General features: G+C 36.2%; 1 protein-coding gene across 1 annotated transcript in view; it reads left to right on the top strand.

Annotated features, from left to right (window-relative positions):
• The first annotated feature begins 10,166 nt into the window (after positions 1–10,166).
• The window catches only part of PHYHIPL (phytanoyl-CoA 2-hydroxylase interacting protein like), a 41,079-nt gene continuing 33,580 nt past the window's right edge, over positions 10,167–17,665 (top strand). Inside the window, exon 1 of the mRNA XM_016127627.2 lies at positions 10,167–10,534. Within this exon, the coding sequence (XP_015983113.1) occupies positions 10,429–10,534 (106 nt within the window). The 5' untranslated portion in view covers positions 10,167–10,428. The remainder of the gene's footprint in view (positions 10,535–17,665) is intronic.

The following is a 17,665-nucleotide window of genomic DNA, read 5'->3' as shown; positions in this document are numbered from 1 at the left end:
ACACTTGCTACATAGAATGCTTAATATAGTTACATAAAACAAACCAACAACATGGAAAATGAAAGAAGAGTAAAACAGGATGATGGCACAATGTCATATTTTATATATTTATTTTAGTCTATATGCTGGCATACGAGAAAACTATCAGTGTTTCTTTCTGATCACAAAATGTTTATAGCATATACCATATCATGAAAAGCAAATTATTTGTGTGAATTCGAGGTCTACTCAATGGCAGTAGACTGTTTCCTTCTCATGGGTAAATTCAATCTCAGAATAGTCTTATACTTCCGTGTGTCCTAGTACCACGCAGGACTACACATCGTTGTTAAGCTGCATTAATCAAGCCAATGGAGTTTTTACATTTGTTGATTCTAGTCCTTATGACAATGATGTGGCAAATTTCCCCTTCTACTCTGTATCTACAGGCTATTACCATCAGTAAGAAAAGAAAGAAAAGAAAGAGAAGGGAAGGGAAGGGGAGGGGAGGGAAGGGAAGGGAAAGGAAAGGAGGGGGGGAGGGGAGGGGAGGGGAGAGAAGGGAAAAGAAAGGAAGGGAAGGGAAGGGAAGAGAAAGGAAGGGAAGGGAAGGGAAGGGAAGGGAAGGGAAGGGAAAGGAAGGGAAGGGAAGGGAAGGGAAGGGAAGGGAAGGGAAGGGAAGGGAAGGGAAGGGAAGGGAAGGGAAGGGAAGGGAAGGGAAGGGAAGGGAAGGGAAGGGAGAAAGCAAGAAAAAAGAAAGAAAGAAAAGATGTTAACTGACTTAGCTTTTATAGTCTGGGGAGTTGAGGTACAGAAAGCAGACAGATCTAGTCAGGGGCCAAGGATAAAACTTGAAATCTTTAAATTACTTTATAACTCAGCTGTGTAAACAATTCCATAAGTTTACCCTTTGAAATAATTTAGAAGCCATTATCATGATAAAGGCACTGAAGGTTTAGGAATGAAAAAGAGCCTTGAAATAGAAACTAATATATCCAAATTAAATCTGCATGTGAGGCTCCAGAAGAAAAAATCAATCATAGGTTTTGATGCATAAGGATTTTGCTGCTCATTAATAGATGAGATCAGTATCATGTTTACCATCTACTACTATATATTTATAGCCTCTTATGAAGACAAGAACAATGTCGCTATGAGCTGTGTTTTAAGAAACTTTAGCAAGATTTCAATAAGATATTCACAAAAGTACTTTAAAAGTATAAAACAAATTGGATGCTTGATTTGTTCATGTAACACCAGATAAATTAGTTTGACTGAATACATACTGATGTATTTCCTGACGTAAACAGTTGTTTGGGGTCACACATCAAGACATCCTTTGACACTGACTAATGAGGACCTATAATGGTCCCACTGAATGTCACATCTGTTTTTTGTTGTTGTTGTTATTCTCTTTTCTTCCTCCCTCCACCCCACAGGGGCATCTGGCTATTATGCTATAAAAAAGACAGAAAAAGACCTAGAAAGAATGATTGATTTGTGAATATAAGATAGTGAAGTAATATGGAATAGAAACCAGGGAAACAGAAAGTGATGTACGGCAAGGTTGAAACAAAATGTGCCTAGTCTGTATTAGAAAGCTATTTTGTCAGGTGATGGTTCCCTGGGATAGTAGGACCTTTTCTGTAGGCTTACTGTCTATACAGTGTCTCTGTAGACTTAGTCTCTCTGGCTATGTTAAGTGTCCTTTATTCCTCAGTTTTGTGATATCTTAAATGGTCGAATCACCATTTTAGCTGAGCAACATTTTTATGGAGGAAAAAATAAATGCAATATGGAACTGTATAGTACCACATGAGAGAACAAAGAAATAATCTCCCTTATCATTATAGCAGCATCAACTAAATCTTTACAAGACTGTCAGTTTTGGTGTGTGAAATAAAATTTCTTTATTTCATTTCATGGACTGTCAACACCTGCCACACCATGGAAGATTAGCCCATGATCTGTCCCACAAAATGTGTGAATCCACAGATACTTTGAGGTTATGTGGTACTTATCATAAACAGAAAATCTTATTATCAAGATTCATGACATATCCTGATTTAAAGGTCTTAAGGACCATAGAGTAATCAAGAGACTACATAAAATGTAACTACACTGCAGTAGTTACTTCATTTTTAATGTTATACATAATTAGCTTTAGTATCATCCATGATTTGTGAAAATGAGACCTATAGTCATTTCTTTCAGCTTAGAAACACAAAACTTCAAGAAGGTTTTCGTGAGGAATAATAATGAAAGTTACTGTGAAGGACTACACAAATATGAATGGCCATACACTGTCAAAAAATAATCAAATATTTTTAATGTGAATGAACTGGTAATTTATGTAAAAGCACAAATTTGCAATCAGTTTAGATGAGTTGTTTTAGTGTGATCAAACCGCCCCCAATTTGTTTTGTTTAGTTCTGGGCATAATATTCCAGGAGGGAAGTATATAATTTTAGGGCATATTCAGAGGAAAACAAGAACTCAATATCCTTCAAGGCAAGCTGCAGTATTGGGAAAAATTTAGACTAGAGAAAAGACAAATCAGAAGAGATACGATGTTTTGAATCATATATGTGGTTGTCATGTGAAGAATTGTTTTTGTGTCTCTAAGAAAAGTAGGAAAACATTGACAGTGGAAGGAGATGTTTGATTCCATATGATGTTGACTCTGGAGCTTTCTGTAAATAGCTTTAACAACTTCCAATTGTTAAAGCATTTAACAGCTTTATAAATATATAATTGGAACAATAAATAGTCTAATTTGTGTGTCCTAGTGATAGGAACATTATTGGGAAGAGCAGAAGGTGATAGTTAATTGTCCCCATGGCCCTCACTACTTCCACTTTCTAGTCGAAGCCCCTTCTGTGAATAGCTACTGTGCTAATTTTTATAATGTTATCTTCTCATGATAAAATTTGTTAACCAGAAGCAACTCCATTTCTCTGCATTCTAGAATAACAGCAATAACTTAGAGAAGATGTTGGCGTAGACAGTGTCTCTCTTTGTATTATCACAGAAAATCTAATGGCCACTTAATAATATGCATTGATTCCATTCATGCATACATACATATATACATAGCATTGAATAACCATTCAGTGGATGTTACTGAGTAACATCTTTAATAAGCCCCTACTCACCCTGAAGTTTTTTCCTTTATGGGGTCTTGGAGCAAGCCTGATGTGAATGGAGTTGGGAGAGTAAAGCTCCAATTGAATGCATTGTGGTAGTTTTGTTTACACAAATATTACAGAAAAAGTCTCAAGGCAGGATGTGTTTGCTAAATTAGGCTTCTATCATACTAATGAGTGTATGGCAAATGAGAGCTAATATAACATCACCGATGTTATATTAAAATTTTAGAGAGAGTTGGGTGTTCAGAAAAATGAGAGGGCTTATAGGGATCCTGCAGGCATTCTTTAGCTTCAAAAGACTCTGGGAACCCAAAATGTGTTAATCATTATAAAAATCACGGCTCTAATTCTGCTGCGATAAAAATCCTAGAAAAAGACTCATCAGAAAATACCTGTGGTTAGATTTAAGGGGATACTAACTAAATCAGGGTTTCAGTAAAGCAGTTTTGAGCTGTTTTCAAGGGGAACTAGACTAGAGATCCTGTTTGTCAATAATATAAAGATGTAAGTGAATTTGTTTTTAACCTGGTGAAAAACTCAAAACTAGAAAGACATATCTGTGAGACCAAGAACCCAAAATTTGTGGTAAAGGAATTGCGGCTATATACTTACAACTCTGATCACCATATATAATTTATTTTCAAGATTCCCTGCCATGGTGCTTAACAGGGGACTATGTATTTGAACACATTCTGAAAATACTCTATTGTGATACAACCTGACTAGTTTACTTGTATATCATTGGAAAATAACTATTGGGTTTTAAACATAGGAAAAGTATGTATAATAGATTTTTCTTGATTCATGTCATATGATATGCAGTGTTAATATTTATAGTAATAAAACCATCAGTATTTTGAGTGAACAATTTAATCTTTCAAAATATCAGAATATTGAAAGACTTCTCCTTTTTGTGATTTCTAAATTTGAGAAACACAATAGTGCAATATGATTGCTTCCTTTCCATTCCAATTCTATTGGCCTAGTCTATAATACTTTGCAAGTTCTTGCCTGACTATAATAATCTCTAAAATCCTGTATTCCTCCATTCCATTTACCCTATGATACATGGGCAGATTAATCTTCCTATACCACTACAATTATCATAAGTCTGCCTAAAAAGCTTTAATAGCTCACCTTTAACTATGAAACAAAAATAGGAAGCCTTTGTAATTGAGCGAGGTCTGATTAACACAATGTTTTAAAGGGTTGATTTTAGTAGCAGCATTTATTTAAAAAGGGAGGTAGAAAGAATATGTACATGATATTTTCAATAATCTTACCAAAATGATAAGAACCTAAATGTGACGGGAGCACTTATAATTCAGGAAGAAAATCACACATCCAAGAAAAATTGCAAAATTTTAACTGTTTTGAGGATAGTTTGACATAAAGAGGAAAAGAGAAAACCAGAAAGTTGGATACTGGGTGACTAAGAGGATACTGCTGCCAGTGACTATAATGAGGCAAATTAGAAAAGGCAATCAGTTCTGGGGATGAACTGATTAATTAGAAATGGTTATGGGAATGTAAATAAAAATGTTCATTAGCTGGATATAGGATAATGGCTTTTGTTTATAGTTAGGGACTTGAGATAAAGATTTGATGATAAAGGTGAGAATTTAAACATTAAGAAGACATTAAAATTCATGGGAATACATGCATTCTCAGAGGAAATGGCTTTAAACATGGAAGAATATAATGTCAGAGGTTGAACTTTAAAGAACACCTACACTCAAGAGGGTAGCTTAGAAGCTAGAGTTGATAAACATTAAGCACATATGTAGGAAGAGATCCAGTAGGGTTCAGTGCTACAGAAGTTCAGCAGAAATAAACTGCTGAAATATCAAAGAGGATACAGATGATAAAAGGCCTTTATATTTGGTGATGTGAAAAAATCTCACCAAATCCAAAGATGACATTTGAATAGTAAGAATCAGTGTTGAAGAAAGATGACAAATTGTATAAGGATTAAAAGGCAACGGAGGTAATGAATAACATTTTTATATTACTTTACAATTTATAATGGGCTCCTTACGTACCTTAGAATGTTAAGAAATTGAACAGAAACTATTCAGTCGGAGTAAGATACTTTATAAAATTAAGGAGATCTGGCAATCTTTAAAGAAAAAAAAATGAGAGTAAAAAAAAAAAAAAAACACCAAAGCAACTGGAGGTGGTAAAAATAGGAAGCTAATTTTATTCTGCTGTATACAAGCACTGAATGGAAAGCACTTATGAAGGAAGGAAAAGGAGCAAGTTTTACCAGGACCTACTGAGCTGAAGATGACAAACAAGAATCCTCACTCGGCCTTCTTTTTTTTTTTCCAGGAGAGGGAGAGGTCATTTTTTGACAGTGAAAGTGGAGCTGGGGATTTCAAAGAGAAAAGTCTGCAATAGCCATTGAATGAACTGTCAAGCAAGTGAAATTTTGATAGCATGAATTTGTAATGGGTCATGTCATCATAAGTCTCCACCTTCTCCCATCATGTGATGATACAGGATTAGGAGTGTAGAAATCAAATGTTGGGGAGTGATTCAATATTGACCATTTGTTTATGGACTTGGCAAAAATCTACCACTGAGATAAAAACAAAAGCAAACAATTTCACATAATTTTTAAAGGTCCCAACGCATGAAACCATAGAGATATTCCAAATATAGAAGTTCTTAATGTTTTAAAATAGCTATTAAATATTTATAGAAATTTGGACTGTAAAATTAACCAGATAACCTTTCTTAATGACATTCTTAGGGTCCTATAATACCCTATCTTTGTGAGGTGTCTTACAGTTCATCCAACACTTGCATATGTATTATTTCATTTGATATTCACAAGTCCAGACACTATTTAACTTGAATCAGAGTAAAGAATTTAAAACTTGAGTTGCTTTCAAGTTTGTCTCTGTCAATCATGAGCTTTCTCTTACCCTGCCTTTTGTAATAAGGACTTAGGGAAAGTTCTGATGTTATGAGAGGAAAAAAACACACTCCATTTACCATGCATTTTTGGGAGTTTTGCTTCTACCTCTGATTTTGGTTCTCACTTTTTGCCTTCTGCCTACCCATAAGAAAACTGGGTTGTGCCTAGGGCTGTAGTTCATCTAAGAATGACCTCTGCACTGACAAGCTTACCTAAAGGACTCTGTAACCTACTTTTGCTTTGGGTTTGACAAAATCCTAGGCTAGCTACAGCAATATAATAAAACACATTCAAAGTACTGAAGTTAAATCAAATTATTCAGCAAATTGTACTGAGTATCTTCTCTATGCAAACACTACAATATGTGCTTAAATTTTACAATATCACAGGGGAAATAAGAAACATTCATGGAAGAAGTATAGGTTTTATTTGATTGCTAACTCAGGATGTGTGAGCAGAGTCATATCACTGAGAAAAGCTAATGTGCTACTGGGCTATGTTATAAGATGTCTGGCATATAGAGCAAAGATGGTGATAGACTGTTTTGTTCTATATTCTATACCCGCCCGGTGTGTTCACCTATAGACTCTTAGGAAAATTAGAGCTATCCTTAAGAGTGTCCAGAGTGAGAGAGGGATGCAAAGTAATGTGACATCAGAAGTGTTTGAAAGAACTAGGAATATTTAGCCAGAGAGTTGTATACAGCAAACAACAGAAGGAAGATTATCATTATTTTGAATGACCAACAGAGGGGAAAATTAAGGTCTTTGTATTGACTTTATAGGAAGAAGTTTTGGGCTCAGAATGAGTAAGGATTTGGATTATTTCATAATGATTTTAATTCACTATTTATTAAAAGAAAACTTCTTGTCAAGGGCTTCAACACTGTCTAGGAGATTGAATTAGGATATACTTAAGGTCCTTTTCAAATTTGAATCTTATCCTTCATGTATACTAATAAATTATAAGTCATAGTGTGATTGTATCTGTGGATAACCATAAAGCCCAATGGAAATAAAATAAAAAGAGATTTTTGGTAGAGATAATAATCTTTAGAGAGAATATACCATTTGAGTTGAAACCTGAATGATTGGTAGTATTTTGACTATAATATTGGGTATCTCAAGCTAACAGTTAAATGATTTAAATGTATGTAGACTGCAATTACACTGCAACTTAGGTATGAAAAGAAAAGGCAGAATTTTCAATTTAGCTAAAACTGATTTGGTCATGTTCATGAAATCTCATTCACTGATAATATAGGGGAGGGAACGTATGTGGTTTTAATCCAAGAACCTAGGTTCAATCAGTATTTTAATTAGTTTCTTTAGGTAAAGTTCATCTTTTTTTAGGTAAGATTCTCAGCCCTTCAGATTTCAATCATTCCTCAACGTATTCTTTTAGATTGTATTTGGGAATATCCAGAGAGGGGAGCTTCCATTACCTTGAGGCATTGGGACAAAGGGTTACTGGATTTGAATAATGTCTTTTGCCTATTCTGGTCTCTGTGGTGACATTCTTTGTGTGCCTAGTTGCTTCTAGTTTTTCACTTGAAGTTGGTGGCTGGAGAAACTCATGGTTTGTGCTTTCTCAGTTTGGTCAGGGCCTGGTAGCCATCTCTGAATGACGGGTCCCAGCTTCTTGGTACTTTAGACATCCCTGGTCTAGAAAGTTCACCCTGCAGCTTTTGCTAGAAGACCACCTTGCTCTTTTAATATCAGACTTCATGGCAGAGTTGCTCTCAACTCGGCTACCTTCTGAGTACACAGGAACTTTCAGCAGTCCTGGAAAGTAAACTCCTGCCCTTCCTCTTCCTATGATGCCCTGTTCAAGGTTATCTGAATGTGGTAACAGCCTGGCCAAGTGATATCCTTCCAAAGATCTGAGAATTAGAGCAAAATTTTTCTGTCCTGGAGTTTCCCCATACCTATGTGGATATTTCTAAAGCTAAAATCCCTTACCTTATATCCTCAAGATGAGAGTTAGTAAAAATGTTGTTGGTTGCCTTCCTCGAGCACTTCTATTTTTTTTCCATAATCCTGAGCCATAAAGAATAGAATTTTCTTCCACTTTACCTATCTCATAGCTATCATCTTACCTAAATCTTTATGATGGCCTACTATATCTAGTCTTCACTATGGGAGAAACTATCATTTGGACCACTAGAACTAGCCTTAATACGTTAAACCATAAAAAAATTATATTTTATCTCTTGACGATGCTTTGATTTGAAGCCTAACAGCTTGCTAAAAAAAAAAAACATACTATATTTAATGTCAAAAGTCAAATATTAACTCTTTTATTTTCTATGTAATCTAAATCCTTGGCAAAAAGGTGTCTTGGATTGAATAGGTCTTAAACCCAGAAAGTCACATTAGTACTTCTCAAAACATTACCCCTTTTCACACGACACAAATATTCTGGCCCACAAATCCAATCATGCTAATTTGCCATTTAGAGCCTTTCAATAATTTCCCATTCCCTTAAAAGAAAAGTTAGGCTTTCCTGACTAACCAGACTTTGGTGCTTCCACAATTTCCCATAGTTCCTCTTTCATAACAAACATGATTTTACTTTTCCAATGTCTTTCTTTCCTGATAGATTTGAACTCGAATTTTCCAATATCTAGCATATTGTCCTTGAATATGGCAAGTGCTTAATATTTGTATGAATTATAGTTTTAATTATAAGCATGAGTTATATTTCACCTGTAAATCAATAAATTGGCAATCTAGTTTACCTAGTTCCTTTTGTGATTTGTAAATCTGATACTAGTGCTCTGAAAGGTGAACCCACTGTGGTTGGCCTGACAATATCAATTTCTAGTCCTCCAGAGCCAGGCTTTAGAACACAGGAAATCCACCAATAAGTGCCATCTTGTCATATTTCTTGACAAGTAATAATTTATCCTCTCCTTAGGGACACCCCTACCTGACACAAGAATTCTCTCAAACTACAAGGAGATCCGTCTTCATTAATACCTAAGTTCAAAATGAGGACATTTCACTTTAAGGTACCCAATTATCTTCCACAGTTGTGTCAAGTTTTCTCTCAGGGTTATTTTACCTTAAGCTGGTCCTTCTATTTTATGAGGCTTCAATTAACTAGATTTAGTCATATTATGACTAAATGGATGTGGCTAGAAAGGGCAGCATATAGCAATCTATATACAAATAGTTACTTTATTGGTTAACATTTGTTTGAAATTGGAAAATCAATATAAAGGAACTTTATTTTCGACTAAGCATGCACAATAAAAGAATGGGGGGAGGGGAAGGTACTACTATTGATCCTGAGATAGCAACAAAACTAAAAACTATTCCAAAGAAGCAAATGGTGACAGAGGTCAATAGGCTGTGATCTGTATCTATTTTATTTTAAAAACATTTGCATCTCTACTAAGTGCAATGCAGAATTTTAAATATCACTAAAAACAGTGGGCAGACAAGTTTAGGGTAACTTGAGGAAGCACATTCTCCATTGTAGAAAACGGTCCTTCTATGTTCCTAAGGGCAAGGTACTGTTGCACACTCCACTTCCTTCGCGGTCAGAAAGGAGGGAGGGAGGGAGCTTGGTTCTGTCCCCAAACCCTGCCACTTCTCAATTAATTCGCTCATTTATCACACTGACGCAGCTGTTTCGGAAGAACGCACGGCTGAGCAAGCAGGCTATGGGCGTCGAGCAGCCCCGGACCTTGAGCGGGCGAAAGTAGCCCGCTGGTTCCAAAACCCGATACAGAGGATCTGGACCCTTATTTTTCCAATCCTTAATAAACCACCAACCTGCACACTGTCACCTCCCCGTGCAGACGCCGCAGTGCCACCCTGAGCTCCGACTGACACTGTGAGGAGGGAAAGAACGCCAAATCGCCCTCACCAGAACCGAGAGCCAGGCGAGCGCGCAGCACCCTCCGCCGCCCTCCGTTCCCGCGCGCTCTGCCGTCCAACGCCTCACGCGCGGGGTTGCGCGGGCCGTGGCGCGAGGGCAACCGGAGGCGCGTGCGCGCGGAAGGGCAGAGGAGGGGGAGTGCGGCGCGCCAGCAGGTGGGCGCGTCCTCGCGCGCGCGCGTGCGCGCGCCGCGCCTTTTCCCTCACGTTCCCCGCGCGCCGCGTCCCCTCCCCGCCGGGAGCGCGCGCCCCCCGCCCTCGCGCCGGGGCTCTCTCGGTTTCTCAGAGCCGCACACTCCCCGGCGCTTCTGCCACAGCCGTCATCTCGGCCCTGGCTCTCTAGCCCGCAGACACAGCCTCGGCCCCTCAGTGTCTCAGGCCTCCTCCCTTCCCTCCACCACTCCCCATCCTTTTCCCTCCCTTCTCTCCCACCCAGTACACCGAGAAAGCCTGGATACGAAGCAGGCGGGCTTGAGAGGGAGTTAGAAAAATGGAGGTTCCGCGCCTGGATCATGCCCTCAACAGCCCCACCAGCCCCTGTGAGGAGGTGATCAAAAACCTCAGCCTGGAAGCCATTCAGCTGTGCGACAGGGACGGTAAGAGCGGCCGGGACCAGAAGGACAGGGGCCGAGCCCGGGGCCAGGCGCCGGGGCAGCTCCGGCTCCGCGGACCCTGCCCGCACCCGCGGCAAGTCTTTTGTTGTCCTTTCTGTGCAAATAAATGCAAGTGAGGGTTCCCCTCAGCCCACCCGCCCTCTCCTCGGACCCTATAAACAATGGGACCCCGGGGCTAGCGCGTTGCCCCGAAAAGTCGCCGTCGTCCCGGGTTCTGCCGCCCCTGGCCGTCCTCGCCCGTCTGGCTCCGGAGGTGGAGCTGCCCCGGCGAGGGCGCCGTTTCTGTCCGCGGCTCCTGCCCTGAACGAGGCGTCTCTGATATTTGCCGCAGTCCCTATTTCCTGGGTTTCCCGGCATCGAAGGGGAAATGCCCTCTGGATGTTTCTAGCACCCTCCCATTCCTCCCCCTCCCACACACACACACAGACACACACAGACACACACACTAGTTAGCATTCTTTGCCCAGAAACTTATCAGTTCCATTTTAAAATCTCCCATCTTCAGAACTACGCAGCCCCCTTGCCCCCGCCACTCACACACAATTTAGAATTCTTTTTATCCTCCCAAAATAGGATTGAGAAGACAGGTTTTTTGTTGTTGTTGTTTTGTTTTATTTGTTTGTTTGTTTTTTTAGTGAAGGGGCAGAAAGAGTGCGTTTCAGCACCAAGGACAGCCACAAGCTTCGTGGTTTGGGGCTGTGATTCAGAAAAACTCAAAAATCTGTAAAGGAAGTGGCCTAATATATCTGCTATGATTCAGAATATGTAGCTAATATTCGCCATTGTGCGTTGATATTATATGGCTTATTCTATTGTTAAAGTTGGCAGTCTCCTAAAGAAGGAAATTGAACTCAGGTCTGAGCTTTAAAGAGATAAGCTAGTGCTATGTGCAATATGGGTAGTTCTAGTGTTTCTCTGTTAGTTGTAGTTCGAGAGTCAGTGCTATCTCAGTAATGTGGAATAAAACTTCATTTATAAGGAAGTCATCAGATTAGTAATTGATTGGCCAAATAATTGTGAAATTGTACATCTGACAATGGAAAAACAATTTGTGTTATCAAGATGACCCTAAACAGTTTTGGCTGTAAATGAAATTAATGTTTAACTATATATAGAGACAATGATTTTAAAATGTTTTTAGCCAATGTTATGTAGAGATACTATTAGGATCACAGTAATGTAAAATTTATCTTAATATGTAATCCAAACAGAGAGCAGAGGTCTTGTTTCCAAAGTCATTTGTGTGGAAATAACTTGGTTAGATATTGCTGTACAGTACAGTTTAGGTCAACTGAACACTGAATTTCTGTTTATTAATAAACTTAGAACACTGAATAATTGCTCTTTAAAGCCAGGGTAGCTTTAAATAATTTCTGAAACAGGTGTAGTATGGATAAATAAATACTCTTGCAAAAGCTGCTTATATTCTCTTAATCCTTAGTCTATTTTGGTCACCATAGTAATAGTTGCATATATTTATGGCATCTAAAAATCATTATTTTGGTATTCTGTATATAAGCTTGCATTATTAGACTGTAAAGATTATTTTTAATATACCACATAGGAAGTCATATGGGTTTTAGTTTATACTTTCGTGAAATGACTTTTTGTAATATTACCATTGTAAATATTTTGATTTTCCCCAGTTGGTTTGACAGAAAACCAAGAATCTAATAATATGTACATTTCATTTTTTTATTTACTTCAATGATATATCAAAAGCTCATTACTATAGTTATTGGAAATAGGCCTTATGATTGTTCCTCAGAACCCAGTAATCTCAATATTTAAAATTACCTTTACCACATTTTAAAGATATTAGGGAAAATAATGTTTTTACTTTTTATCAACTTTACAGAGTTAATAGTGTAGAGTGCTAAAATTAATGGTGCATTTTTTGTGATCTCTTCGAGAGTGGTGGATATTTATTTTGGTAATATTTTTTAGTTTCAGTTCCCATTATGAATCCTGAAAAATGAGCAAATTATGTAACATTTGATTTTGGGGGAGGGTGCTGGTACTAAACAACTGAAAATTACTAATTATTTACAGACTTCTAATTGATTAAATATTGATTAATTGAATAGGGTTTCATTTTATAAAAAGCTTATACCAGCACATACAAAGAGATAACTCTTCTATTAAAAGATGTGTAAAATTTGGAAATAGCTCATATAGAGATGTTGGTAAATGCTTCATTTTTTATTTTGTGACTTTACATGTCAATTCTAAAAATGTTAAGTTGACTTCATATAATTAAGAGGAGATAATACAGTTGTTCTTACAGATCAATTTAAAAATGTTCCATTAAATTTTCAGCTAGATAGATGCTGTTTGCTCCCTTCACTTCCTTCCTTTCACTTCTTCTCAGGTCTCATTATTTTACTTCTATAAATGTATAACATGGAAAGACTAGGATGTAGCAGAGGATCTATTATGTGCTTAAGCACATAATAAATGCTGTATTTTCATCATTTTAGGATAATAGAAATATATTTGTCTTGTTTACTTGTTACTTTTCTCACTTTATCTTACTCTACTATTAACCTGACAATGGTGAAAAAATGAGAGGAACATGAATTCCTTGGAAGTAGAATAAAATAGAAAAGGAGAAAATATAATATATTGTTAAATATACATTTTCTTTTACCCTATCCACTTGCAGATGTTTTTAACTTTATAATTTTTTGCATATTGCATCAACTAGGAGCTATAGTTGTTGGTAAAAATAATTATATCTTAGGGTTTTTTTGGCTGTCCTCCTTTGTGTCATTTTCTGTCTGTCATTTGCCTGTTTTCTTCTAAATTAATGTTTACATTATTAGCAAGAATTCACAATGTTTCTTTTTCTCGTTTCTCAAAGGATTTAATAGTCTGTGAAGAATATGGAATAGAGTCCAAGTGGTCATATAATTGGATTTTTTAATTAAGCAAGAGGGTTCTTAAACACACACATTATTTCATGTGTGCTTTTATCTTAGGCATGTGTGCTTTACTTGTTAGTACATGGTCCCTGCCTTGATGTTACTTGTAGTCGTAGATGTGTTGTAGATTTAGTAGTTTGTATAATCAATTTGTATAATTGCAAGTAGAAGAGTGTTTTCTGTTCCTCCATCTCTGCTGTGCTGAAGTATCCTCAGGTTGCATATATAATATACTTTAATTGTAGCTTTTAAATGAAGGAAAAAGTACATCAGTTTCTCATATAAAAGCATCAGTAATATGAGACACCATTTCCAGTTTGTTTCTTCACACAGATACTTCAGACCCTAATTTACTTGTGATAAGACAAAACAGCCCTAGACCTCATATACAGAATTCTACATTACTTCTACTTTTCATCTATTTTATCATGCATATGTATGTAGAAATTTTTTTTTCTTGCTGAAAAAGAAAGATCTAGATGTTGTTTTACATTCATCCAAGCTCCCTGTACTCTTGTTATAATAGGAACAGGAAAAAAAAATTAATTTGTCGTTTAGTACTTAATCCATCCCCAAGACTTCCTAGCTTGATGAGTATCATTTCCATGATCATTTTATGACTGCTTAGATTATAATTCCTAGAGTTTGTGAAGCTAGTCAGCAAGAGAACATGTTTTAAAGAAATTTCACGGACAGAAGCTGACAGATTACCTTCTCTTTGTCTCTAACAATAGTTTTATGGAAGATAAATAATACACTTTTCTCCTTTTTACATAGTTAAAAAGATAATTTTTTAAAATGTAGACATTATCTGATCCATTTAAATTATAAATCAGTTGGGACTTCTTATTGCTCATTGACATGTGAATTAAAAGAATTTTAACTTTGGAAACCTAGAGTAACATGGAAATGCTAGTAGCACAGTGCTGTATTAGCTAATCCTTAATGACATTTTCTGAAGCAGACATTTAGGAAGAGTACCCATAACTGTTACCTTTCATAGTACAGGAATGTAAGGTAGTCATTACTAAGTCTCACTGACATGTATATAGCTTACTGGTAATACCATTTTAGAATCAGAAAGACCTCTGACAGAATATTGACACTTGTTACCTTAGGCAAATTCTTTAACTTTTGTTTAGCCTCAAGCTTTCTTATGTAAAATGGGTATAATAATGTTGATCCTGTAGATTGTTAAAATAATTAAACCAAGTATTACTCATAAAGCATTTCTCACAATTGATGCAAAATAGAGACTAATGATTATTATCGTAATGGAATATTATCCTCCACATATATTCTTGAGTTGAACAGCTTTTTATTTGTATTTTCTTTGCCAATATTTGCTTTTTCATTTCAGTTGTGTTTTATTTAGCAAATCCTTATGTCACTTCAACTTCGTGTATAGTCAATGGAAACTGTAAATTCTGAATTTTAAAAGGACAATAAATTTTACAATCACAGTTATAGTACTGTATACTTTGCTTATATTTTTCTAACCCATCAGTAACATCATTGTCAGCCTTAATTCTACAAGCTCTTTTCAGCATCTACTTCAAACCTACTGTTTGCTGTTTCATGTGCCTTGTGACTTTGATACCTGCTTTGGGTAGGTATTTGCATCAGAGCACTTCTCTGTTCTTGATTTAACAGTTTTTTTTTTCATGATTTTTTTTTCTCAGGATAGATCTGTACTAGCATATGTGACCTCTGAATTCATTTATTTGACCCAGATAAGACTATAGAGATACAGTATATTTTTATTAGTTAGTATGAAACAAAACAAAAATAAAATAAAAACTTAAAACAAAAAAAAAGCTTGAAAACCATCAGATTATGTTAAACCAATTTATATTCTTGGTAGGGGTTCTAATTCATTCCTAGTGAAGAACAGGAAGTTATTAGAGTAAAATTCACATCAAAGGATATGTGACCAGACTCCCTCCAGTGGTAGAATGACTGATGTGTCATAAGTAGTAACACTGGCAACTTGCTTTGTTGCCTAGGTAAGCCAGTCAGAAATTCACTCCATAGAACACTATCTAGACAACTTCTAAGTCACTTGATTTACCACTGCTGATATTTCCCCAACATTCATGCCTAATCCTGATTTTTCCTTTAACTTATGTGAGTATAGTTTTCTGAGTACTTTTATATTATATCCTGAGATTCAGTAGTAATAGCTGTATCAATTTAAGTTTTGCCTTATAGCATTTGCTTCTTTCTTCAGTTATTTTTCATTTATGTTAAATTTCTCTATAGGAATCTTTATTGTTTATTTATTTAAATTTAGTTTTTACTACTCTATAGCATTTGCCTCATTCTTTAACTGTTTAAAATATTTTTTGCTATTAGGAGACAGTTGTTAAACTGTATATCGAGCAAGCTACATTTTATACACATACATTTGGAAGTAAAATTAGTATTTGAGGAAGACTTGTAGCAGAAATATATAGAAGAGTTGAAGAATCTTGACAGGAAAAATTGGAAGACAGCATCAGCTTCTTTTCTATATGGGAGGATAGTGAGTGGCAGTAGCATAAAAGAATTAAAAATGATAGTTGTGACGAATTTGTGATTGAATTTTCAAGCAAAATGGAAAGTGATCAGGAGTAACTTTAGAATTTAAAGTCTGGGAAATCAGAAGAATCATTGACTGCGAAGGAAAAAAGAAAGAAAAGAAATAATATTTAGCCCCCTTGATGACAGTTTTTTACATCTCAAATTTTAGGTCTCAGTTGACATCCAAATATGTCTCCTAAGTCATTTTCCAAGGATATTTTCCTCTCTCACGTAAGTCATCTTCCCAGAACAATGTTATATACCACCTTCTCATTATTGTTTTGATGTGGATCCTCATCAAAGAACTCACTTATATTCTTTTTAGACTCTTCTTTTTCCTGATTCCACTCTTCAAAGGCTACTCATATTCCAATGATAATATTTTGAGAATCATTACTAGATAAAAACAAGCCCCTTGATACTTTATAGAGGATTGTGAAATAGTAATAGAGTCATCTGCATAAAGGTAGTTTTAGAATCCGGAATGTTTTCAGAGGGATTTATGGATAAGATTGTTTATGTTAAGACATTAGGAATCTAACAGTAAGACTCCCTTGGAAACATATTAAACATTTAGCAATTGCTCTTGCGTTCTGGGGAAAAGAATTCTAGAATGATGATGAGAATTTTTCATAGAACTATATATTCCACTAGGGAGTCTAGAATTTAGGTAAAAAAGGGAAGGTTAGGATTGACTTCAGTTTTAGAGTGACCTCTTAATGAGCTTTGTGTCTCACCCCTTGAAGGACAGGAGTGATCACGTGCCGGGGAAGGCCAACCTTGAACCCTCAAAACGAAATAAATCTACATGCCAGGTTTGTTAAAAATGCAAATAAAAGTTGCTCAGTAGATGTGAGTTGAACAAAAAGCATCTATTTTGAATTGTAGTTTTATTTGTGATATTATGACTATTTGGGCCAAGTTTTGTGGTTCATTTTTAAAGGGCTGCTCTGTGGGGATTATTGCACATATACTATTTTTTGCAGTGTTTTTTGGCAGTTCCCGTAAATAAATCTCTCTTATTTTTTTTTCTATAGCAAGCCACTGGGAGTATTGCTATGTAATAATAGTATGAAAGGCTTATAGCTTCCCTAGATATATACCATAAAAGACAAGGCAGAAAAAATGTTTTTAATATACTTTGATGATCTTGAAAAATAGTGTCCTATCTTCTGCAAACCTGATTGTTGATGAATCTCTCAGTCTTTAAAACTTTTAAAGCTGATGATAAATGTGAAAAAGAATGACAATTTTTGAGCATCTACTATGTGATAGGTTCTTAATAATTGCAGTTTGGTGTATATCTATGGTACAGAACAGGGATCAGCAAGTTACAGTCTTGGGCCAAATCTGAAAACCTGCTGCCCATTTTTGTAAGTAAAATGTTACTGGAACACAGCCATGCCCATTTGTTTGTATATTGTCTGTGGCTGCTTTCTTACTACAACATCAGAGTTGAGTAGCTGTGACAGCACCCCTAATCACAAACCTTAAAATACACATTATCTGCTTCCTTACAGAAAAAGCTTGCCGACACATACTGTTGAGGATTGAGAAAATAAATTAATTTTTCTTGATAGGAATAAAAACATTCATTCATTCATTCATTCATTTATATAGTGACATT

Source organism: Rousettus aegyptiacus, unplaced genomic scaffold, assembly GCF_014176215.1.
Source record: "Rousettus aegyptiacus isolate mRouAeg1 unplaced genomic scaffold, mRouAeg1.p scaffold_m13_p_6, whole genome shotgun sequence".
NCBI lineage: Eukaryota > Metazoa > Chordata > Mammalia > Chiroptera > Pteropodidae > Rousettus > Rousettus aegyptiacus.
This window is presented reverse-complemented; position numbering and strand designations above follow the sequence as displayed.